Genomic DNA, 27,459 nt, shown 5'->3' on the forward strand with positions numbered 1-27,459 from the left:
ACATCAATGAGTAAGCATTGGAGAGGGCTATGCTCGGAATTACGCTCCTAGATTGAGTCAGAAATGAGGAGAACTGCAGAAGAACAAGATTACCGACGTAGATCGAAAAGTTGCTCGTCTGAAGTGGTAGTGAGCGGGGCTCATCGTTCGTGCCGATAGCCGTTGGCGTTGGTTCTCGAGAGGCGACCACGAGTAGGTAGACGTTGCGTGGCTAGAACCGTCATTAGGTTGACCGACGACATAGTCATGGTCGCGGGAAATCACTGGATGCGGGCAGCGCAGGATCGCTCATAGTGGCAATCTTTGGGGGAGGCCTATGCCTTGTAGTGGGAGTCCATTGGCTGATAAGAACAAGGGCGGTCGGAAAGTCTTAAAAAACGTCTAGCGACTTGCGTTATTTATTACGCGAGACCACAAACTGAAATAGTCATAGTTATATCCGTAAAATACAAAAGGAAACTTTAATTCTTCTCCTATGATCCAAATATTTTGTAATTATCAAAACTAGCCAGATGCGCAGTACAACTCAAGGAACATTACTATATCTTATTCCTTATAAATTATGGGAAATCTATTTTCCTAGACTTATAAAGAAGAAAAATTTTAATTTGAAAAAAACTGATTTTTATTATAAATTTTATTAAATATTGAATTTCTTAAGCCAGTATTGTTTTACAACGAAGAAATTAAGCTTTAAGTTATGTGTAGGTTATCTTGCATGTGTTGACGTTAAGCAAATGTATGTGTAGCGATTAAAAAAATGTAAATTTGTCGTTAACTTCGAATGTAGGACTCGAAGAAGTATATTAATAAATCTGCTGGACTTACTATCAGGTTATTACGAATGTGTAGTGTATGTTACACAGCATAAGTTAATCACAAATCATTTCAAAATACATTTTAAAATTTAATGTTTAGTAAAAATGTTTTGGCTGGGAAAATGTCAACAAGTAATCGAGTCTTATTCTAGACTCGTTCCACGCAATCTTCAAAAAGTTCAATCAGCGTAGAATAACTCAATTCAATTGCCCTCAAGCACTAAAGTAATGACACCAAATGATTGCTATATACAACTCTGTTTATAATAGATTCATTTTGAGCAAGTTGTTAAGCATGAGCATTGATAAAAAATTGAGACAATCTTTTTATAAAATTTATGGGTGACCATCAGTATTCTTTAATTATAAAAACAAAAAGGTAATCAAATACAAAAGATTAGAAAAATTATACCTTCCGACGGCCGTTTAGATTAGCCAATCACCCGTAATACTACAATTTAAAGGAATATACACGAGCTTCTACACCTAGTTGTAGACTGGCCTGTATGAAGTGAATACTCTGAGATATCTTTTTTTTTATGTTGAAATACGGCAGGCCAATAAATTCTGGCAGAACTAAGTCTGCGTACACGGATAGCAAATATTAATGAATTTTTATGTATGCTAGTCCGAATTCAGATAGCTTATTTAACATTACGTTATTTATTATTTCTATAACTGTTGATTTTTGTAAAGGCTGTATCACAAAATAATAGATAGCAAATGAGCAACACATTCACTCACTTAATGTTGTTTTGTTGGATGATTGTTAATGCATTTTGCCTAGGAATTTAGTTCTTAATTATCTAAAACAATTATACCTATCTATTAAATGAATCTAATGGCCCACGATTTTTTATAATTTATTTTTTAAGGTGTTGACATTTATCAATCGATCGTATATATAAAAATAATTAAAATATTATATAAATCGATAATAAATATTTTTAAAAAATATTCAAAGAGCACGACAGTCGTTTCGTACAAAGTAAAGCTCCTAATTATTCAGTCAATACATGTCACGTTGAGATGTTTATTTGTTGCAAAAAAAAATGTGCAAATATTGGAAAGAATGGTAAAATTTATTTGGTTAAAATTTCTTAATACATCTTCAGTATTGGTGATCGATGTGACTGAGATTATCAAAAAATTCAATACTTCGTTTTCTGTGCTACGTACGAAGTTTGTACAGGTTGGGATATAGAATGCGTGAAATAAGATTCTGTGTAAAATCTTATTCAATTTTATTTTACCTCAGAATTTCTAGTGTGAAGTAATAAAGTTAGACTTTTAAAGCACACTTCATATTTCAAAAAAAAGTCCTTTTAAAGAATGTAAATTATTGATTTATGAAATGTTTTACAAACATAAATAATAATATAAGACTCATCTCTATTTAAAAAGAAAGTAAAAAAAAGGTTATATACTTACTTATTTCTTCAACATCGTCAGAAAAATCCGAGGTTCTGTCTTCAATTCTCTGCAAAAAAGAAATCGTATTAATATCTCTTAAAATTTACACCAAATAAATAAGATATCAGGCTCACGCTTTACGTTATTCATAAAATTTTCATACGGTGGATTGCATACGACTCCACTCTGCTGTAAAAGCTTAAGTGGGCTGTGCAGACTATCGTATAGAAATCTACCACTCCAGATTCCAATATCTTGGCATCAACAACGATGAAAGTTTAGTATATTATTACGGTAAAAACAAGTATATACATAGTTACTATAGCAATGAAATTATGTCGTTAACAATATTAAATAGCCACCGCTTATTTTCCTTATTAAAATTATAATTAAAAAAAGAACTTTTTTAAAATTAACTCTACATCCTTTTACATAGTCTGACGTAGCAAATTATTTCGGTTTTTGAAAACAATAAAGCATTTTAATTTTGTGCCTTATTGTTAAAAAACCACTCATACCCTTAATATAAAAATCTTATGATGTATTTTGCATGTTTTTAAAATATGCTACATGATAAATTAATATCATGTTCTTTACTTCAATATATAAAGCAAAAATAATCGATATACGCCAGTTTAAAAAAAATTAAAAACTTTGTCGGATCTATAAAACCGCTACATATATAAAGAAGTTAACATCACAAGGCCATCTTATTACTAACTATATATATGGTAGTTGCAATTAATCAATGCAAGTTATATATTCAGGTATCAACCCAAGCATGTGTCATAGCAACTTTGTAACCTAACCTTCTCGCTGCCGTAACTTACTGTATTTGACCTTTGCAAACGGACGAGGCTAGAGTAACTTTGAAGTTTTCTAAGGTGTTTCGGACACTAGTAATATTGACAAAATAATATCTCCATTTAATAATTTAATTGTAATTCGCCTTTTTTTTGCAATGGTTAAACTATTGAAACATTAATCTTATCATGACGACCCATCTTGATTGTTTGTTAACTATTGACAAGTGCCATCTTTAATTGAAATGTTTTTATTGAATAGTTTTTTTAAAAGGATCTTAACCACTAGCCGCTTACGGGCGATTATCATGTTGTCAGTCTATAGAAGCCTACTCAAAGCCAAAAATCGCCTCTCCCAAAAATCGCCGTTGCAAGGTGACCGTTCGATTATTAAAAAAAAAATTGTGATATCCTGCTAATATATTCATAATGAAAGTTTTACGTAATTTATCCAAGTTACAACTTTGTAATAATTTGCTTTAATTAGAACTCTACATGAATATATAATCATACTCTTAAATTCACACACAACCTTAGTAAATATTTAAATAATCAATGAACGTAGCGACTTTGGTCCAACAATTTGGAACATCTGGCATTAAACTGGGTCCTACGTTGCGACAAAAACATACGAGGTGTTTATTATCTGAAAATCGTTTTGCCCGCACACTGAAATACGGACAGACGTTAATTTACAGAAATATAGAGAAAATAAATGCTTGTGAAATTCATTATTACTTTTCACAGGTGACTGACTACGTATAAGAATTCGCTAGAAATTGAACATTTATTTAGATGTGGCTAAAATAAGTACATCCTGTTTAGTTATGTATTGTCCTTGTATATGTTATGTTTTGTATTGTATATTGTATTTGTGTTATTACATAAACTAAAACTAATAAAATTTATTATAAATAAAAAATATTTTTCGTGCAATTTAAGGTATATTCTAAAATGTTATTTGTCTAAAACAGCAGTGTACGTCTTTGGCTTAGTTTGCTTTAACGGCGAGAACCTTTGATCTTTCTCGTTGGCAGGTCTTCGCTTCTTATAAAATAGACGTGACTAGTTAAGTTGTTCTCCTGTTTGTTGACCCGAAATAGAGACTAAAGAGGAACTTTCTAAGAGCAAACTCACCCTTGTCTTACTTTTGATTGTTTTGATACTATTATTTTGCTAGTTATACTATGTCTTTTCTTTTTTCCCGGAGTGCCTAGTTTGTCACTAGCAGCTATTTACTTTCATGCATTTTTAATGATTCTGTTTTAATTTAGACACGAATTAAGCTTCTGTTATTTCAGAGACTGAGACCTAGCATAGCATTTCGACGAGTAATTTAACGTTGCTATAAGCGTAAAAAACTACGTGAACTGTTCAAATCAGTTCGCTTCACCAATTTAAAGATAGCATATTTTTAACAGTAACGACGCGTAAATGTCTAGTCGTTTAAAATATAATACAATATTTATGAAAATAAATGTAAGGAAAATACAATAAATGTAATAATAATGATATAATCCTTTTTAATGTTATTTATTATTTACTATTTCCTTCTAGTTAAACTTTTATTTATAAATATGCATTTAAGGGATAAAATATATCGATTTCATTGCAGATTTAAATTCAACAGAAAATGATGATTCTTAAGGTTCATCTTATTATATAGCTAAATTTATTCAAACATGTAAATAATAATTTATGAGTGAATAAATGAGGCCTTTATGCCCAGTTGTGGGCTTTTTGGAAAATTCCGTTAAGATATTCGCTGTGTTGTTGTGATGTTTATAGTGTAATGATCATAATTTGTCTGCACGGGTACTAACAGTACAAATTGTCCCATGTCATGTGAGATGACATTGCTTTCTCCTATTAGGATCCGAAAAATGTTTTAGGGCGATAGAAGCTGACTACAATGCGTAGGCCACACACAAAGATCGCCACATTGACCGGTCTTATGATGTTAGCAATTATTATATATTATTACAGCGATTTCCTGTTATCTTAAAAATGTCGTCGGTTTTCCTCGCGGGGGTCTACCCACGCCGCGACTGCTGTTTCGTGGTCGTCACTCGAGAACCTGTTGGCCCTAACAGCCATCAGTTACACGAGCGATGTGTCCCATTCACTGCCACTTCAGATGAATAATACTTAGACGTAATTTCGTGAACTTGGTTTTTCTGAGGATCTCCTCATTTCTGATTCGATCGTAGCTCTCTTTATTGCTATTTGAGTGACCATGAGCCTTCCTATAAGGTTCCCCGAAAGCGACCAACTTTCCAAGCCATAAATTATCACCGTTAACGCACACTGGTCAAAGACTTTTGTCTTCAGGGAATGCAGTATTTTGGAAGAGGAAATGATTCAGAGCTTCCCGAGTTGTGACACTGTTATGCTAGAAATATCTTACTTGCATCTTAGGAATATGGACAAAAGTATAAAATACTAACTACAAATAAAATTATCACATAATTAATGTTATTAATAAATACAAAATTAACCTCAAAAGCCATATACTACATCCATTATACGTTAAAACTACGGGTTTTTTTATAATTTGTCACTATATAATTCATACGGAGGAAAAAAAATGTAAATAATTTAAAAAAATACAATATAATCGCGGAGAAATGTTTGTCAATTTATATTTACACTGAGTTAATTATCTAATGTTGTAACAAATTTATAATAAGAACAATTTAGTCACTTGCGAAATATCGCGAAATCAGAACAGACTGTTATCGGACGTCAAAACATCAGAAACTAACGCAAACCACATTTGCTCAAAGCGTTACTATCCGACGGTCTCGCAACGCCCACGTTTGTCTCGAAACTAATTTCATTGCGAACGCTTGACTAAAGGTCCGTTCACACGATCGATAACATCATAATTATGTTGAAAGTTACCATTCCTCTTGTAAATATTTTTAATATTTAATGCTGAACTAGCTGTAATCAAATTGAAATGAAATTGACGTCCAATTCGGTGAAACAGTAGTTGTGTAGCGGCACGAGCCTAGGTTCCCCGGGAGCCCACGTGCTTTGCTGCCTTAAGAAGTCATACGATTAGCGCCATTTGAGACTTGCCTTTCTTGATTCTGCAAATGCCGGTTGAGTAACAGTAACTGGTCAAAAAATATGACGAAGTCGACTGCCTGTATACAATTTTCATGGAATTTAATTTATAGAATATTCATTACTCGCTAATTTCTTCGGATTGTATAAGGCTAAAGATAATGATATTAATTTTTATTAAAACTTATCTAGCCAATTATTTTGGTACAAATGTACTTTTTAATAAACTTGTGCACGTGGCTTGCCGACAACTCTATCAGACGGATTAACATGTGACTCGATGTATCGTCAAACTTAAAGGTTAACCGTTTTCAGTCACAACTTAGTTACAGAACACCACTGATGACGTAATAGAGGCATTATAAATTAAAATCTGAGCTACTCGTGACCTTTTGCTTTCCTGATTTAAGTGGTATTTTGCCTTACTATTGCTAGTAGTGTACAATTAAAGAGAAATTTAATCAATGAAGTAAGCTCCGCATCGTCTGAAGACACTCACGTTAGAAAATCTCAATATTATATTTAATTTGGTGATATGTATAGATAAATTAAATACCGTAAACGTAGTCTAACAAACCAAAAGTTCCAAAAAGATATTAACGAAGTTAATGCATGTATCTGATTTCACGATAAATATTTGCGTATAAGTCGCCTCGCGACAAAATCACAGGGTATAGAGACCACATATTAAAAAATTAAAATCAATTCCTATGGTCCTTTATCAAGTTGATTAATTCTTTCATCTAAACGACACGTGAACTGCATTACTACGTGAGCGTTCACGTCTATCTAGCATATCTTAAATATTTGAACACATGTCTAGTTAGAAGTATCGTACAAGCGCTGATAATTACGTTATACAACTAATTGATTTAAGATAAATAAAAGTTTACAACCCGTCATCGATTATGTACGGTTATTTTTTTCATCATAGCATTATCATAGCATAATACCGGTTAGGCATATGCCATCCTATAGGGATTTTCGATAGGATTGTTGGAAGCGGCTTGCTTCCAATGTCTTCCGACGACTTTAACTAGCTCATTTGTCCACTTTGTGAATAAAAGGCTTATATATGTCAGAGACAAATTTTACTATTAAAAAAATGTGTACATAAAGGTTCAAATATATCACAACTCCAGCATAACAATAATTTAAAACGAAATGCAAATTCAATTCACTGACGCTGAGACTCGGATGAGTTTATTGTAGAATAAACAAGAAGTTTTTATGGAACCCTACAATTGATTTACTTTTTTAGTCGGCAGAAGTAGTGCGAGTTTAAAAACCTTAATTTCAAATTAAAGTTTTTCATTCATTTAAGAAAGTTATTAAGAAAGAACAATATACAGTGTACAGATAATAGTATTATGAATTCTGAATAAAATTAATTAAATATTCTATTAAATAGCACAATAGCAAAATATTAACTACGACTTTTGAACCTTCAAAAAAATTGATAGCTATAACTGCTTGGATATTGTTGATTTTGTTTAAAAAATGCCTCTTGAAATAAATCAAACGATCCTTTATTTTAAATTTTTTAAATCTTTAATTGGGCCAAATTTGGCCAAAACAACGGCCTTCTATTTAATGTACTATTTATTCCGTTTGTCAACTATAATCAATTTTGATCCAAAAAAAAGCTTTAAAACTTACGAAGAGTATATACATATGTATGTAAATACATTACTTATGATTATGTGTATAATGATTACGATATCTGATTTATTTATCAGAAAAGAACCTTAAAAACGCTTGAATATGAACAATTTAAAGATTGCAAAATATAATCATTTGTTAACTCTTGCTTGAATTGAATGCCGCCATTTGGTGCTTAGTTTGAAATTAAAATATCGGCTTCGTACACAACTATGAGGTCTTATGTTTCTCTTGTATTTTCAATGTATTGACTAAATTATAGTTTTAGTAACTCATTAAATCTCATCCGTAGCAAACGTTTGGTTGTTTGGCCAAGTGCATTAAAAGTTAGTAAACAATTTCACTTGTTAATATTTATGATTGTATTGTTATATCAGTCTATATAAATAAATAAGTATAGTCAAATGTTTTATTTGCTAGGAATAAAACTTGAGAATGGACGGACTAATTATGATTATTTTCGTTTTCTCATATTTTCGTTATGGTAATGATAAGGTTGTTACAGAAGAAGAAATGAAAAATTTTCGCGAATAATATTAAAAACTGCTTTCTTTTCTTAATAAGTTAATTGAAACACTTACTTTACTAAATTGTAAAATAGTTGGTGTCATATGAACCCAAAAAGTGTTAAGGTGATGTGAATTAAAAAATATTTTGTACCTAAAAGCATTTATTTATTGGCCATAAAACCACATTTTTACTAAAGTCTGTACGAAATATAAAACATTTAATAATAATTGTCTTATGACTTCGATATATTAAATCAATACATTAAGGCACTCTGAAATACTTTTCTTCTTCATTAATTTTTTTATTCATCTAAGACAGGCCAATAACTTTTAACCGAACGTAATCTAACCAGGCAGCTAGTGCGTATAAATTATTTTATTGTAAATGTTAAGCCACAAAAAAGGCGCCTTTATGAATGTTGCGCAATTAAGAAAAAAGAGTTTAAAATATATTTAAATATAAGTATGCGGAGCTGTAAAATTAACAAACATTAATTGCGATGCATCTCAAAGTTTAAATCACTCGTATAGTATGGCATTAATAGATTAATTAGTGTTGCATATTACAAAAAGTAAAACGAAAATACAAGTTTCTTTGTTTTAATTTTAGACTGAATTGTATAAATAACTTGATTGTCCGTCCATGCTAATGTGAAGAGTTTCGTTGCTATGGCATTTTTTATGAGCATCGTACTAATAATATTCTAGCTGTTTGATTATTATAACTTTTAATATAAATTATACATAAAAAGGAAGCGTGCACGAGATTATAGCGGCCATACCAAATTTAAAAGTTTTTTCTAATCATGTTTAGATTACGCGACAAAAAGGAAGGTTAGAAAATTTATTTAAAGTAAATCCTTACACAACCAAGCCGCTAGTACCGTTACTAGTGAAGTCGATAGAAAACCACATCTTCAGCATTCAGAGTCGAAACTTTTGACTCCATCGAGGTAATACTTCTTAGTCAGGTTCGGCAGATGTCATGTATGTTCTTACTTAGTGTGCAACATCGCAGCAGATTTTAAAATTATCCTTGCGCGTGATTTATTTTAATTTTCATCAAAAGAGAGCTGTTTCCCAAGCCAGCAAGTGCAAGGCGTTCGTAATTTATATGAACGAAGGTTAGTTTGTACGCTAGAGAGAGTATTAACAATAATGTTTACTTGCATAGTTAACACAACATAGCTGCTTTAGCCAGATTAGTACGCTATCGTTGAAAGTTTCTTGATAATGTGACCAGTGCGATGCATTGGAACCTATAAAGTATTCACCTTGATAATGAACCTCTACTGGTTCTTGAACCTTGTCTGCTGCTCATATAAAATGTCGGCACATTTTCAACTGTAACAAACGGCCAGGTGTGGTATGGATGAGACGAGCCATACTATACTGTACCTCGTTGTACGAATAGAAGCAGTTAGTAGTATTATGGTCTACATTGTGCTGCGTATGTGTGCTGTGAGTGGTATTATGCTCTACCTCGTGTTACATATGGAAGTGGTTAGTAGTATTATGGTCTGCATTGTGCTGCGTATGTGTGCTGTGAGTGGTATTATGCTCTACCTCGTGTTACGTATGGAAGCGGGTGGTAGTATTATGGTCTGTATTGCGCTGCGTATGTATGCTGTGAGTGGTATTATGCTCTTCCTCGTGTTACATATGGAAGTGGTTAGTAGTATTATGGTCTGTATTGCGCTGCGTATTTATGCTGTGAGTGGTATTATGCTCTACCTTGTGTTACGTATGTAAGCGGTTAGTAGTATTATGGTCTGCATTGCGCTGCGTATGTATGCTGTGAGTGGTATTATGCTCTACCTCGTGTTACGTATGGAAGTGGTTAGTAGTATTATGGTCTGCATTGTGCTGCGTATGTGTGCTGTGAGTGGTATTATGCTCTACCTCGTATTACGTATGTAAGCGGTTAGTAGTATTATGGTCTGCATTGCGCTGCGTATGTATGCTGTGAGTGGTATTATGCTCTACCTCGTGTTACGTATGGAAGTGGTTAGTAGTATTATGGTCTGCATTGTGCTGCGTATGTGTGCTGTGAGTGGTATTATGCTCTACCTCGTATTACGTATGTAAGCGGTTAGTAGTATTATGGTCTGCATTGCGCTGCGTATTTATGCTGTGAGTGGTATTATGCTCTACCTCGTGTTACATATGGAAGTGGTTAGTAGTATTACGGTCTGCATTGTGCTGCTTATGTATGATGTGAGTGGTATTATGCTCTACCTCGTGTTACGTATGGAAGCGGGTGGTAGTATTATGGTCTGTATTGCGCTGCGTATGGATGCTGTGAGTGGTATTATGCTCTACCTCGTGTTACATATGGAAGTGGTTAGTAGTATTATGGTCTGCATTGTGCTGCGTATGTGTGCTGTGAGTGGTATTATGCTCTACCTCGTGTTACGTATGGAAGCGGGTGGTAGTATTATGGTCTGTATTGCGCTGCGTATGTATGCTGTGAGTGGTATTATGCTCTTCCTCGTGTTACATATGGAAGTGGTTAGTAGTATTATGGTCTGTATTGCGCTGCGTATTTATGCTGTGAGTGGTATTATGCTCTACCTTGTGTTACGTATGTAAGCGGTTAGTAGTATTATGGTCTGCATTGCGCTGCGTATGTATGCTGTGAGTGGTATTATGCTCTACCTCGTGTTACGTATGGAAGTGGTTAGTAGTATTATGGTCTGCATTGTGCTGCGTATGTGTGCTGTGAGTGGTATTATGCTCTACCTCGTATTACGTATGTAAGCGGTTAGTAGTATTATGGTCTGCATTGCGCTGCGTATTTATGCTGTGAGTGGTATTATGCTCTACCTCGTGTTACATATGGAAGTGGTTAGTAGTATTACGGTCTGCATTGTGCTGCTTATGTATGATGTGAGTGGTATTATGCTCTACCTCGTGTTACGTATGGAAGCGGGTGGTAGTATTATGGTCTGTATTGCGCTGCGTATGGATGCTGTGAGTGGTATTATGCTCTACCTCGTGTTACATATGGAAGTGGTTAGTAGTATTATGGTCTGCATTGTGCTGCGTATGTGTGCTGTGGGTGGTATTATGCTCTACCTCGTATTACGTATGTAAGCGGTTAGTAGTATTATGGTCTGCATTGTGCTGCGTATGTGTGCTGTGAGTGGTATTATGCTCTACCTCGTGTTACGTATGGAAGCGGGTGGTAGTATTATGGTCTGTATTGCGCTGCGTATGTATGCTGTGAGTGGTATTATGCTCTACCTCGTGTTACATATGGAAGTGGTTAGTAGTATTATGGTCTGTATTGCGCTGCGTATTTATGCTGTGAGTGGTATTATGCTCTACCTTGTGTTACGTATGGAAGCGTCTAGTAGTATTAGAGTATATAGTATTCTAGAAGCGGGGAGTAATATTATGCTTTCCCACGAGTAGTATTTGGACGTGTTAAACGATATTTTACCTAAAACCCGTGTTCCGTACGGATGCGGTAAGAAGTAATATAATTCACCTCGCTTTGCGAACAGATATCTTGAGTATTATTATGCTCCGTCTCGAGTTTCGTATGGTTACAGTAAGATTCCGACAAACCCGAAGTGTTTCTAGGTACATCAAAAATCACTGTGTACTTCTGCTCTGGTGGTTACGTATCTAAGTATTGAATAACGATTCTGAGCGGTTAGGACGACATGGTTAGCTTATTTATACAAATCTCTAAGGGCGATTCATAAGTCAAAGCATTTACCCAAGATGGGATACTCTCGAAGACGGCTTTTCTTTCCTTCATGAAGTGCATACGCCCAACCATCTAAGTAAAGGAATCGGTAAATTATTATTTAAAACGGTGCTGAGTAGACATTTCGGAAAGCTGTTCCAATCGCAATCGCAATCATTTTGATCTTAAATAGCCAGGAATAGTTTAACGTTTGCCAAGAAGCGTCATTTGATTTTAAGCCTACGTAGACTAGTGATTTTATCGTGACGCCAAGTCCCTTATATTTGCAACATTCTCTTTAGAATTTTAATTTCAATCATTAAACTATCGCTCGTGTAGAAATAAACCAGTATTAGGAATGCTTTCTGTCGCGATTAATCTGTGTATATCTGATAGCATCGGTGACAACATGATAGTCGGATAGTCAATTAGTACTGCTATTCACTGTTGAAAAAGCTGTCTAATATCGCGCCATTAGAACAACAGCTATAACGCAGATAACATTTTTATACTTAAAAACTTCGTGACTGACAGCTATGAATCATTCATTAATTCGATAGTAAACACACAGAGGTACAGTGTTAGATACGCAATGTAAGTTGAGGTAGGTCTATATCTTGGCTTGTGAAAACACGTGACCAATGTAAAATCCTCGAGATATCTGGTACCAAAAGTTTCTATTTCCATCTAAAAATGTAATTTTTTAGAGTGTTAATTGTGATTAGACGCAAAGTCGTCGCGCTGGTAATAAGTTTAAAAATTATACGATGTTCGCACAATCCGGAAATATTAAGCATAGTCTTTCATTACGAACGATCAAACTGAATTAATTGAGAAAACATTACATCTCATAATATTTTTTTAATAGAGATTAAAATGGTTTTTTTTTCATTGCTCTTTGATATACAGGGATGTTAGATTAAAATCAACGGAACTGAAATTCAATTAGTATTCATATCCTTTACGGGTATTGCCATCCATTTAATTTATTAATGTAGTTACAAACATTCAAATGAATTGTCCGGAAAGTACGTTCCAGTTTTTTTAAAATACGGCGCAAAATATATCTATTTAACAAATAAAGTGGTTTTCAAATATGATGCTATGATAGTGCAGTAAAGTTTTCTTTTTCAGAAAAGTGGAAATACCTCAAATTTAACTGAAAAGGTTTCCATATAAACGATTCGTTAATAAACCTAGGCGGAGCTGGCATTGGATGATTAAAACCAAAAACGCTTTTAGATAAAATATTAAAAGTTAAGGACATCTACAAAGAGGAACATTTCCTCGAAAAAGTTTAAATGGTTCACCAAAAATATATATTACGATAGGCGTAACAGCAGAATTATTAAACGAGAAATTCGTTTAACGTACTCTAAATGAAAATAAGATATTACTTTTCAATTTCCGTAATAAATCGAAGTTTTCGGACATACCCTATACTTTTTATCACGATTGAAGTTTCTCATTTATCATTTGCTGCTTTCTATTTAATTTTCGGCGGTTCCTTGAAGGAGCAGTTTTTGATGCTTAAAAATTCGATATTTTTACATCTAACTTTTCTAGTTTAACTTTATTTTTCCGTTTCTATTAAAATGTTTTCAATCTTTAAAGATATTTACTATATAACTCATTTATTTTTAAGTACTCTAGTGTAACTGTCAATTTTTATATATGTCAAGGGTACTTATATAAAATTGGAAAGTGTATTACAAAAGTATTTTCATATACAACTTTCATATAGTTGTATAAAGATTTAAAAGTTATGTTTTAATTTGTAATATGTGTATAGGCAATTGTAATGTAGAGAAGTAAATCAAAAAAGTATATCTTTTAATTAAAATTTTTAAAAATGGTGATTCTATAAAATAATAAGAATATTATTGTATTAAAAACCTTTAAAAACCGTAATCTGTAAGAGAAAAGAGATTTGTACACAATGAAAAATTAAAATTTAGATATGTAGCATGAAGGTATTTTAAATATTTGTTTCATAGTTATATTCATATTGATTTTAAACAAAAAACATTGAAAATTCTATACCTATTGAATTTTAATAATTAAGAGCATTAGCAAAGATTAACTTTTTCTACGGTTAAGAGATTTCATAGGCTACCATTAGAAGATATGACTGCGGTGTAAAACTTGTATATACTACACTTTAAATTTACATTTTTTATTGGTAACCAAATAAAAAAAAGTAAATTTATAACTACCTCTTTGTTGAAAAAAACAGCCAAATTTTATTATGTTTAAAATTTAGTGAGTACATTCTGACAAGAAAGAGTAAAAAAGTCAGTATGGCTGATACTGACTTTTTGCTTATTTGTTCATCCAAAATGTTATAATATATTATAATTAGAATATTAAATTTTCATTTAAAGTGATACTACATGTATAGAGATTATTTTAAATAATCTCATCTTTCTCCTAAAATAAAATGTTCCAGATATTATGAACATTTACACACAAATAAAATTTAATTTATCTTAGTAAAAAATTCTAAAATAATAGTATTCAGTGATATTAAATTATCACAAATTATGTAAGAAAGAAATTATATTTAATTAGGACCATAGAATTAACTGTTTGCATGAATAGATATATGCAGTTTAAAAAAAACCAAACCAAGTAACACATTTCCCTAGATAAAAAATTAGCAATGACTAACTAAAGTGAAATCAAACTTTCACTTGGTCATTGTAAAACAAACTACAACGAAAACATCAAAACAGTTATTCCATGGATAATTTAAGAAATACCCGTAGAATAACTGGCATAACACATTAAACAGAAGTATAATATATTAAACGTACTACATGATAAAAGCACTTTAATTGAATAAAATTAGAAAACCATTCATGTTACGCCGATTAGCACGACGCTGTGAGTAGTAATTTGTAAACAGCGTAAATAAACCAACTAATAGCTCGTAAAACATTATATTCGCTTACAACAAAACTTAAAAAGAAAACAATTAAATGAATGAAAAGCGCATGCATAGTGGTAAAATCTTATAGTGACAGATAAAACGATGTAGAGAATGTTTACCAGTGTGTCTTGGTCACCCAGCTCGCGGTAGTAAGATTCAGTACTACCTCGTCTGCTTCCAACACATAAAGCACGACGAATCAAACCAGATACCATTGAACAAAACCCACATTGTTGCATAATTCTATTTTACAATAAGTAAAAATAAAATGCTAATGTCCAACTTAAAAACAGTTCACACCGACACAACGAGATTTATTTCAAAATTCACAGAATGTTTGAAACTATTTTCATTTTGTCTCAAACAAATAGTTTGAATTGTGTAATGGATTCAATTAATATTGATGTATGTCATAATAATTTAATAGCGATAGTTTAGTTTATTTGTGCGAAAGTAGAGTTATCACAACACGCGGCGATCAAACTGGGCGCATAAACAACCACATGAGTCCGCGACTACTAGCGACTGTGCTGCACGATACAGCTGCCTAGACGTTTAAGCACACGCTATACAATGCGTTATCTATCTACATTTATACAGATCCCAAACAAAATGGGCTAAGTTCAAAATTTAATTTTTTTTGTTAAAATGGTATACAGTTTTCTTTTTGTTTTAATGTTTTTTATGGTATTTTAATATTTATACTAACCAAATAATGTCGTTTTCTTAACATAAATATTTTTTTAAAAATCCTCTGGTTTTGAAAATAATACTGAATAATGTTCACACAAAATTACAGTGTTACACAAAATTAATAAAAAATAATTAAGTACAAAAGAAATTGTTTAAACATTAATGATCATTGAAATTACAGTTATGTAGTTATCCTATGAGACCAGTGCTAGGAAGGATTGCCAGACCACTAAAATAATAAAAATTGTTACCAGTACTGCCAAGAAGCACTGAAACATTACTATTGTATGTTTTAAAAAAATATTTATTTAAATACATTTATAATTGTTAATAAACTGTTCGTTTTTTACGTTACATAGAAATCTATATCAATCTGTTTTAAATTAAGTTAGTGCTGAGTATATATGCAGATGGCGTTGTTTTCTATTGTGTTGAATCGTAACATGGCGTGTAAAATAATATTTTGCCGTTGTAGTTTTGACAGGAGTTAAAATAGATAAATATCATTACAATAGGTTTACAATAGGTTTATTAGTGCATTAATTTTACATAATTCTTATAGTTTAATATTATAAGGGAACTTTACATAACGAATATTTATAATTACATATCAAAATAATTACTTTTAATTTGAAAAATGGAAAGAAATTATTTTTAAATAAAAAATGGAGTACTTAAACGATCGGAGTAGTAGTAAAATTTCGGATTTTGAATTACATAATTTAAGACTTGCTAGCAGATACTACTCATGCAGCAATGAGATGGATTTAGTAAAATATTGCCGCAGAATGACTCCAAAACATAAACTTGTCCGAACAAAAAATCATTAAAATGTTTTTCTTTCATGTACTTTTATTCCTTTTTTTATTACACTTTATTAGTAATATTCAAAGAAAAACTTGAATGGGAACATAATTATTTAAAATATTTGTAAAGTGTTTTAAAAATGCTTTAATTTTCTCTTATCCTTGCAAAACTGATTTGTTATGGTATGGTATGGTATTGTATTAAAAAGAGTTGTAGTAAAAGTAAATAAAACATTCAGGATAAATATATTTATCTTGCTTCAATGGTCATGCATAATTTTACAATAAAATCAACAAAGTAAAAAGTTTGCCAAATCTTTTTTAACGAGTAAAACTAAATTATTGTAATTCTTCAGATTGAGGTAGCATGCTGAGAGATCACTTCGTGGTAAATTGTACATATAATACTTTAAAATTTTTTTAACATACAAATAAAATTTGTGCTTAAAATCTTGTGCGATAACGAAGCGAGTTGTTAATATTTTATTAACGAGTTGACATAAAAACAAATACTTCGGTTGTTTTTGGTAGGTCAATATCTTTAAACTGGCAGGTTTCCAGACTGTTTTACCTCTATTTATAAATTTCATAAATTTTAGTTTAATGAACACATGCCAGTTTCAGTCTTTACACACAAAGATCGAAAATATCATATTTTAGATTTAACCACCACATTTTTTTTATAAATGTGTGGTCATGGCTAGATACCTGAAGGCTGAAAAGATCTTGAATTTTGTAGACGACGTGTGTAAGTTTATCTTAACAAAATGTTACGCATATGTTTCTCAACATGTATATAATGCAATGAAATAATGTTTCCCAAGTACTTTTGACTTACTGCATTCATTCTATTTATGACCACTTCTGAATTCTGTCCCAGCTTTTAAAATAAAATCGAGGGTCACTTACTAGAGAAACATATTGTACACCTTTTGGTAAAGTGCCCCCGTAAAGCTCAGCAATTACTAATAGATTCTGGTGTAGAGCAACTGCTATCGTGTTACAATTTGAGAGCGTTTTAAAATAATACAGGTTATGAGACGACCTCTAGTGACAAGGTGACAAACAGTAAATATTTATTATGATTAATATTCGTTGCTTTTAATAATTCTGGCTCGTAAACTTTAAAATTACTTAGTGTCATTTGACGATTATGCCACAAATATTTATTAAGAAATATATTACAAATTCTATGAACATCTTCGTCGAGACGTACGTTATTATACATTATAAAGCAGTTGCAGATTGTTTGTGGGTCTGATGTACAAATGGTAACTAAGTGTCATTTTTATAGCGGAGTCTATGGCATATATTAAGCGACATTTTTTTAAAATTGTCGTCTACGATGCTGTCATATCGAAGATTATAAATCATCACTCTTTTATTTGATAACATAGTTTTGTATAAAAAGTTTAAGAATTTTATAACGTTTGAAGTAAATAACAATATTCAGATAACAAATATTTATTTCGTTTCATAACTAAGTCAACAACTGTGAGAGGAAAATCATCAAATGCATAACGTCAGCCCACACTACATATATTCAAAGATACACAATTAAAACAATTATTATTTAGTTAAATTTAAATAAAATATTTTAAGAATTTTTTCATACTTTTTGCATTCTCTTCTGAAGTCTGTTGAAGAACACAAATAAGGAAGTAATAACTTAAGTGTTAGACTATGACAATTTTAACAAAAACCTTATCTGTAGCAATTAAACATTGAATAACAAATTCTCCACATTAAACAGAGCCTTTAAAAATTCAAAGTAAATTGTTTTAAATAAATTAACAATTAACAATCGTTTTAATAACTACACGAGTGATTATAAAATAAACTGTCATAAAAATGTTTCATATTTAATCTAATGTTAAACGTTAACATATTTTGTTTTGCTGCTTTAAATGGTCCTAAAGACATTTAAATGTATTTAATGCCTGATTAAAATATGTTGTTTATATAAATGTTAATCTTTTTAATTTGGGTATATTGTTATTTAATATAAAAGGCTAGTTATTTTATTAATAAAACTATGTATTGTGGACTGAACTCGATACTTAAAACTAACGTCAATAAATTACATTAATTAGCTCATTGATTTGTGTCAGGTGGATTCAAAAACTCCCAATGATGATGATGTACAGTTCGACTATCGCTGAGGCCAAACATAATTAATCCCGCTATCAATACCAAAAATATGACTAGCGCCATCTGCACGTCTTTTTTATCTTCGTGACCATTAATATATGACATGAAAGAATTGAAAATATTTCTTATTGTTCTTGTAATAGAATTATGACATGCTCGGAGAAATTGTGCACCAGATTCAGTAACAGTTGGCTCATGTGGTTTAACAGGGGCGGGCATCTTTCTGGAAGAGGGACGGAGTCTACCTTCATCAGTACTAGAATCACTGGTATAAGGTGCCGTGGGTTTTCTTTTTGCTCTTCGTATTGGCGGTGTGGGAACTTGATGTGGAGCTTCGTTGAAATCGCTGGTAGGTCTTTCACGGACCGGTCCAACGTAACTGGTTGGGATTGACAATGCTAAATCTTGAAAATAAGAATGCAAAAAAGGGGTTAAATCCGGTGGAGGTGGTCTCTGCGGTGGTGAAGATAAATCATCAGCGTTCACTGGTCTAGGTGGAGTCACTGGTGGTTCAGATTGACTTTCAGATACTATTGTAACAGGTTCATCTTTACCTTTTTCATCTTTAGTATCGATCTCATCTGTTTGAGTATGCTCTTCTCTACTTATAGACCTAGGAACATCTAGAATTTCTTGGCTGGGGATTGTGGCGGAACCAGTACTAGTAGAGATCTCAGAGAATTTTTTTACTATTTCATCTATTACTGACTGAGAAAACTCAATTCCGCTGACAAATATATGGCCAGATTTTGAATCCAATTCACTAACTTGTAAGGTCATTCCCTCAATGTCAGATACGAGTATCTTACTTGCTTGAAGTTCGGAAACATTAAGCCTGCCTACGTCTAAATCTCTCACTTGTAGTCGTTGCGTAACTAAGTTGTCTAATTGTATTTCCTTGGGAGCTTCTGACTCTTTTTCCTGAATTTTGGCTTCTGTCATGGAAGACACATTATATGCACGAGCGTTAATAGCCACTTCTTTTGATTTTGGTAGTGGGGGTACTTCTGGTATTTTAGATTCATCTACATCAATATGCTGAACAGTCAATGAGGCTTCTGTTAACATCTCTTCACGTTCTTTAATTTTCGTAGGACTTGACACCCGTTTCTCTATTAAAATTACAGTTGGTGAAGATCTATCAATATTTGATTTTGATAATTCTGATATCTTAGGATCTGACAGTTTTAACGATTTTTCAGATCTTGAAGTAGTTCTTGAAATACGAGGACTTTCTGATACCTTTTTTTTGTACCTTCCCATTATAGATTCTTCGTCGATAATATCTCTTAAGGAACTAGACATTGATAAGTCAAGATTTTCATCCAACCCCAGTTCGAAGTCAACGTCATCAGGAAGTGGATCTGTTTGAGTGGAAACTTCTATTTCTAAAATATCGTCACCTTTACTTGACTCGCTTGCATATCGAGGTAAATATTCAGAAGAAACTATTTGATCAGCTGAAATTTGTTCTAGTGATCCTTCATCGAACTTTTTTTTTCGCTTTGGTCCTCTTGGAGGTCTTGGAGGTGGAGGAAGAGGTCTATCTTTCATTTTTTTAACTACTTCTCCCGATATCAAATCCTTATGGATTTCTTCAAACTGCGGTTCCCCGATTTCTACATATTGAGTCAAGTCTACACTGATAGCCTTCTTAGTAAAACTATCTAAGGTCAATAAGCTAGAAGAAGATTTTTTTCTTGGAGGACGGTCAGGTTTTGGCTCTTTACTCGATCCCACAGTGTAATATTTTCTTTCAGAACTATGACTTTTACGTTGTCGCACCGGAGGAGTTTTACTCATAGATCGCCTGTTACCTTTATTTGGTGTATAGGGACTTTTGTCCACTGTTGCATAACCCGGGCTTTCGTGTCGAATTTCTCTATCTATATGTATACCTTCAGTCGGTGGTAAATGAGTATCGAGCGTTAAAGATTCAGCTCCGTGCGAAGTACGGTCATCATCGCAAAGAGATGTTCCTCCTGAACTTCTGGATCGTTTTCGTCGTGGTGCCATTGGGCTGGGCTCTGTTGTAGTTACTTCAGTTTGAGGCACGATGTATTCGTGTTCTGTTCGATATACGATAATCTGAAATGTAGAGTTATTTTTTAATAGATTATTTTAAAATTTGTAATAGGGTATACTTTTGATAGAAATAATTTTGCAATATTGCAATATAAATTATTCTAATGTCGTACATTATAACAGTTATTAAAATGGACTTGTTAACACTGGAATTATTTATTAGTATAATTATAATTACGTTATACTCTACTTCATGTATAGTAACAAAGAACCGTACACAACCGTTTACGTTTTTTAAACCATAACAACTTATTGACGTTGGTAGGCACACAAACTCAGCTAACGTAAATTCCAGAAAGCATTCGGCATTTTGTTAAGATCATACTATAGTAGTGAAAAAATTACTAACAAAGTTATCGAGAGCCGGTTACACCCCTGTTTTATTTCATTTTTGCGTCAGTTACATGGGACATTGTTTCTGAACTGTCTTTTAATCGATGAAGAGCGACTCAGTAACGTTGTTAATTTTTTTATTGTTAATCATCTTCTAAAGTTGAGAGTAGTAATAATGCGTAATGCTTGTTGTTTGTTGATGACAAAGATATCTCTTGTTATTACTGTAAATACTTGTAAAAAGAATGTGATATGAACTTAAAATGATGAAGAAGACAGTTTGTACTCAATAGCCTACAGTTTAATGATTTAAAATGTGCCACAATTTTGGTGTGTTAAAATTTGAAGTTATTTATGCGCACGAAAATCATTAAAATAAAAAATTATTTTTGACTTAGAGATAACGTAATTATTTTGTTAATTGTTATGCCAAAAGAGGGTTTTGCAATATATGATTTTTTTTATAAATTTTAATACAATCAAAGCTTGCTTTAATTCATAACGAGGTAGTTAAAAGTGTACATGAATCTATTCGAACTATTTGGGCTAAGTCATATTGGTAAGAATGCATAATAAATAGGTGGGTTTTTGTATATGACACTCAATGTAACTAACTTTGTTTAATTAAGCATGGTATTGTATAACGAGAGTTCGAAGAGATCACGTACAAAAAAGGTTTCATTGATCTTTTAACAATTTTCGTAGTTACGGTAGTTAATACAAGCATAGAAAAAAAACTGTTTATCGCCACCGTGTCAACTAATTGACCAGTCAGCCAGTTTTAGGGGCAGCAGTGGCGCAATTATTATATTATATATTATCTCTAGATAATTTCTAAGATAAATTTTAAGACTTAACTTTTAAATAGACTATTCAATTAAAATGAGCTTTTAGAAATTTAGGTAAAGAATTATTTGTTTTGTATTTACTTGAGGACTTTTGATCTGTTAGCATTTCTAAATATACATAACATTCTGTAAAAAGACTTTTGTGACATGTCTAACCTTGTAATTAAATATACCCATTAAATTACTAACATTCGTTGAAAATAAAGCGTTATCTGGGTCAACGATCAAACAGACACACTTCTGAAAATATGTAAGTATCGCACAACAGTATACCGATTGGACTAATGCCAAGACGTCTGCCAATTATAATACGCATCTTGCTTTCAAAATGCGAAAATGTTAGCAATATTGACTTGATTTAATAATATTGAAAAGTTACAATCATCATTATTGCAATTAAATATATTTTTAATTACTTTAGTTTTGATAATGACAAGGATAATCATTAACAAACAGTATAACAGTAGTAAAATAAAAAGAAAATTCACAGCCATAAATAAATACAGAAACAAGGAGCCGTATTAATGTATCAAGTATACTCACGTCGTCTGGTTGTTTTTGACGTTCACTCCATTCTTCTGAAACTACTACATTCTTGAAATCATTTAAAGAAGAATGCTTAAGATCTTTTTTACCATTTTTTTTCTTTCTTTTTGGAGGCATTGGTAAAGTTTGCGATTGTATTGGTGTGGTATCGGGATATTCAATTATATCATCATTTGCATACTCGTGTATTGAGCGTAGATCCGTAGATGGTGTAATTTCTGGGTGATAACATGTAGTTGTTACATTTTCATCGGATGTATGAAAATGTACCGGCTGCTCTTGTATTTGATCATCATAAAGCCCTAAGTCCACCTCGCTAAACTGCATGCTTGCATTTATACTATCGTCAATATATTTGATCGATTCAGTTTCCTTTTTCTTTCGCTTTGCTCTAGATGGCCTAACTGGTGGAAACGTATAATACCCATCATCTCTATCGTTTATGTCTTCGTTCGAATATCGAACGGGTTCGTTTTCATCCACCATAAGTTCAGGGTCAGCATCAGTCTCAACTGCATAGATGTGAGTTTTATTCATATCTGAATCGCTACCCATCTCTGCAAGAACATTCTTTGGTATATTAAATGCTTGTCGTATTTCATCACTCAAATATTCTCTAACCTGTATATTTTCGCGTGAAATTCCTCTCGGTCGAACAAAAAATTCGTCATTGTTTATTTCGTTAATATGGGTGTATTCTTGTTTTGACATTTCGGGAATGGAAGTTGTGCTGCGTGATTCTTTTAAATTAGAAGAATCTGCATCTTCATCATACTCAGGACTTAACTTGTCAAAATCATACGTTGTTTCAAACTGTCTTTTACCTTCTAGTCCATTTTCGTAATTGATTTCATTATCAATATTCCCATATTCTCGCGGTTGCTCTGGGCTATCAGGAATGTACGCTGGAAGCTCTTTATTATTTTTCTGCATTCTAGTAAAGGTAAACGTGGGTGGAGGTGTTTCTTCTCTATTTAATGTAGGGGAAGAAGATGTTTTTGATAATTCTGTTCTCTTCATTTTATTGAAAAACCTTGGATAGGTCTTGACCTCAAAATCTACCGTTGCAATATTTTGCATTTTATCGGAACTAGATTCTGTAACAGATCTATCAATTTTGGGTTCTTTATTTCTTCTTAAACTAGAAAAATTTATTTTTGCGCGATCAGGCATTTTAATTTTTGACAGATCGGGGACATTGAACTTGGGCCGGCTAGGAAATGTGAATTTTTTTCGATCAAGGCTAGGTAAATTAATGTTTTTGAATTTAGATTTTTCGGGTAAACTAAACTTCCTTCGATTGGGGAGCGTAAATTTATTTTTTCCAGGTAGATTAAATTTTGGGCGTTCTGGAAAATTAAACTTAGGCGCATCGGGCATACTAAACGGTTTTGTTTTGATACTCTGTAGTTTTGATTTTAATTTACTAGCTTGCGATTTTAATTTTCCAGTTCCTTCTTTAATACGTTGTTGTATTTTATTATCTCCATTTTCTGTATTTTTTGAGCGTTTGCTACGTTGTAATGGCAATTTTTCTAAGGTAGATGAATCTACTTGGCTCGTGCTTACATCACATTCGGTTCTTGAAGCCGTAGATGGAGTATTTACAAAAAACCTGTCTTCTATATTTTTTTGCAAAGCCTCTGCGCTAAGAATGTCCTCGTTTTTATCTTCATTATCTTTATCATCTACTTGTTCCTCTTCGTCAGACGTGTGTTGAAAGTATTTACGTTCTACTGAAGTTGTACTAGATAGTTCATCATCGGTATTTAAATTTTTTGGCCTTTCTTCGACGCTTGGAGCAGTATAAACTATACTTGGATGTGGTTTTTCTATTACTTCATATTCGTGATCACTGAAATTAAATAATGTTAATTAAATAAGAATAAAAGAAATACATCATACATTAGCGCAGACAATATAGGACTTTCGCGTCAAAAAATTACACACACAAAAAAATTACATATCGTAAGTAACATTCGCTGTGGAAAAAAATATAATTAAAAATCGACGGTCGCAAAATAGATTCGTCATATATTTTAAAACTGCACGCTACAATCACGTAACTCCGCTCACAATTAGGCCACTCGTCAGTGCTCGTTTTAGCCGGAGCAATCAGCCGGGCTGGACGTTAAAGCGGTTCAAATTTATTTTGCACATCGTAAATAGTTCCAAAGCGTGTGCATGACAATTTAAATATGAATATTGCTCTTACCTCAAATTTGAAGTAATATTGCTAGCTCGAGATGTCGGTCTAGTACCAATTGGATTAACTCTTTCGGGAAGTAACGAATCACATTGAAAAAATTGACAAGCACATCGTACTTCTGGTGTAAATAATTGAACGCTGCCTTCTCTTGTAGGCCGAACAGGTTTTTCTAAAGGAGTGCCGCCCTCGGATGTCCATCGCCGAAGTTTGCTCATAACTACAGCTTAACGAAATTATTTGAAATCTTATTTAGGTCATATTTCAAACGTATTATCCGCAAACTATATCGATAGCCCTAATATTTTTAATAGTTGACACGTCATTATGTAAACGTGTTTGTAAAATAGGGTTTGTAAATGAACTAATCACCAATGTGAAAGCAGCCGCGAGCACTGATCGCTGATGACAATTTTAAAGAGCTTACTGAGCGTACAGGAAAACGATTCGAATAGAGCTATATTTAACAGACAGAGAGAAGTTAGCGCGTTCGCTTTGCTTGTGTTGAAACGCCAAAGTTATGTCATAAGGAATACAAAAATACGCTACATTAAACTAAAAAGTAAAAATGGTTACCTGCTTGGTTTAGACCATTCGTTATCATTGATTTCATCTTCATCTTGATTTTGACGAAATTCTCGAGGACTAGGGCTTGGTGAAGATTCTATTGGTATAGTTCTCGATTGCTCAGTATTATTATCAGGGCTATCCTCTGTGATTTCCGTTATAGTTATGTTCGGTGAATCGTTGCCTAGTCTATTATCTTCTGATTGGTCTACGAAAAAATCATTGATATTTTTTTTCGATGAATCAGCGTCATTTGAAATTTGAATATTCTTTGTTGTGTTAATATTTTTATGTAATTTATCCATTATTTTCTCGTTATGTTCTGAATTTTGTGTATCTTCTAAAACTAAACTAGGATCTTGTGAAGTGATTGATTGATTTTTTGCTGACATGTTATCACTTTCTTTATGTAAAGCTGGTTGTTTGCTTTCACTATCATTTATACAATTCTCTGATAAATTGAATTTACTACTGTTGTTTTTAGATTCTTCAATGTCTTCATATACGTGTTCTCGTTTGGTTTGTACTAAATCGATACTCATCGTTTTACTCATTTCATCAGAATCTCCTAATTTAATTGCGCTATATTTTTGTCTTCGTATGGCGCCCGGTGAAGACTTTAATTGTCTAATTTCTTGGACTTCGTCATTTTTCTTTCTTTTAGACAGTGGTGATTTATCATTTTCATTTTTCTCCAGTTTATTTAGCGTTTTACCGGCTAAGTGTTTTATCTTATTAACTAAGGGATGACAACATTTTGTTTTTTCTCGTGTTTCTGTAACACCGATGTTGTATTGCTGTTCTTGTGCACGACGTTTTAAAATGCCTTTAGGAGACACAGATTTAGGTATTTCAACGGGAGTTGATAAATGTTGACACGTCTGTCCTTCAGAAGATTTTAATAAACTTGTTTCTGTTATTTGTGTTGAAGGACCATCTTCAGAATCTAGTGAAATTTCTTTGGAAAAATGTGGTATGTGTACTCCTTCGTCTTCGCCTTCTTCCCCATGTTTCCTACTACTTCCTGGCGAAGAATCAAGATTTAAAATTTTCAGAGGTTCTTCACCACTTGGTGAATGTGTTCTAGATTTTGAAAACTCGCGAGACATACTTCTTCTGGGTGTTGTTTCTCTTATGATGTCTTCTGCTGTTATTTCTCCTTCAAGTGGCGGCTTCAGAAGATGTGTCCACGGATAGTTTCCAGCCTCACGTGCTCTCCGTAAATCTTCCCATTGATATGTTTTTAGCGGCAATGGGGGTAAATTGCTTTCTTTATCTGTTAAAAATTCAGATTCCATATGTAGAGATGTTATTATATTTTAACAAGCAGGTACACATAAAGCAACGTTCAACTTGTCGACTTCCATAGTCGATTAAAACAATAAAAAAAACTCTGATCTCTCCTGTTTTCACACGAACCCAGCAAAACCGTCGCTGTCAAACCAAGAACACAACATATCGGCTCTAAACTAGTTTCATCTACTGAAAACACGAAGTGTTTGCGTGGGCCGGTGTGAAAATAGGTGTGAATAATTTGTATATTATTATCACTGGCCAACTGATTATTTTGGACTAGAAACGCGAGATTACCTTGAGGTGCTTAAGATGCATTTTGAGAGTACATGCATCGATATTTTTTAAATATTGTTTATAGAGACAGAATTAACTCAACTCTAGGCGGATCGATTAGTGAACTATCTGTGACCGGTCCAAATACTCCGTTCAACTGCCCGCTTCGTCGTGATCGGAGCTACGGTGCTAAATATAAGATCGGGCATGAATGTATTTTTGGCAAGCATTTCGCGTCATCATTGAAAATATTGGAAGGTTTACGTGAAAAGCGAAATATAAGCTGCAAACTAATTTCAATTATCTGTGCATACAAATTTTTAAAGCACACAAAACAATGTTGTACAATAATTAACATAACACGGAATAAAAAAAGAAAAAAAAACTTAAATGTGAATTCTTACTGACTGGTACCGTAGTCCGTGTAATACGAATTTGAAACGTGACTGTTACATCAGATGTCTGTGTACAACACAGACTTGTGAATAATCCATGATACTTCACACCGGCTATTTGTTTTTTTACTTATGTCAGTGTCGTGAACCTCTAGGCTGCCTTATATACTTATTTTAACATTCATAAATTATAGTTTTAAAAAATTAAAGGGATAGGAAAAACATCTTATTTACTCGTTTAGGGTATGACAACGGAACTCTTCTATGATCACATCTAATGACACGATTGTCACGTAAAATTATAAACAAAAAAAAGTATTTCTAGGATTAAACAGTTTTTAAATGCTACGGAGT

At 32.7% G+C, this 27,459-nt stretch overlaps 2 protein-coding genes across 6 annotated transcripts in view; both read right to left on the reverse strand.

The window, feature by feature from the left end:
* LOC137918694 (uncharacterized) overlaps nucleotides 1-15,145 on the reverse strand; it is a 112,473-nt gene extending 97,328 nt beyond the window's left edge. For all 4 annotated transcript variants that reach the window (XM_068761581.1, XM_068761574.1, XM_068761589.1 and 1 more), the window contains exons 1-2: nucleotides 15,026-15,145; nucleotides 2,250-2,298 (exon numbers count right to left, since the gene is read on the reverse strand). In XM_068761581.1, the coding sequence (XP_068617682.1) occupies nucleotides 2,250-2,298; nucleotides 15,026-15,145 (169 nt within the window). The remainder of the gene's footprint in view (nucleotides 1-2,249; nucleotides 2,299-15,025) is intronic.
* A 3,059-nt stretch (nucleotides 15,146-18,204) lies between these two features.
* LOC137932623 (microtubule-associated protein futsch) lies at nucleotides 18,205-26,604 on the reverse strand. 2 transcript variants are annotated; one of them, XM_068776238.1, is made up of 3 exons: nucleotides 25,151-26,604; nucleotides 22,366-24,223; nucleotides 18,205-20,644 (listed from the first exon to the last, which is right to left on the reverse strand). In XM_068776238.1, the coding sequence occupies exons 1-3, from the start codon at nucleotides 26,437-26,439 to the stop codon at nucleotides 18,500-18,502; spliced, it is 5,292 nt and encodes a 1,763-aa protein (XP_068632339.1). In that variant the 5' UTR covers nucleotides 26,440-26,604; the 3' UTR covers nucleotides 18,205-18,499. The 2 variants fall into 2 exon arrangements, with proteins under 2 accessions (XP_068632339.1, XP_068632349.1); XM_068776248.1 differs by lacking the exon at nucleotides 25,151-26,604 and adding an exon at nucleotides 24,584-24,954 and having other exon boundaries at nucleotides 18,207-20,644.
* Nucleotides 26,605-27,459: the final 855 nt, after the last annotated feature.

The sequence above is a fragment of the Battus philenor genome, unplaced genomic scaffold, assembly GCF_028537555.1.
Source record: "Battus philenor isolate CCGP_79_NKW_IND1 unplaced genomic scaffold, ilBatPhil1.0.hap1 SCAF_1, whole genome shotgun sequence".
In the NCBI taxonomy this organism is placed as follows: domain Eukaryota; kingdom Metazoa; phylum Arthropoda; class Insecta; order Lepidoptera; family Papilionidae; genus Battus; species Battus philenor.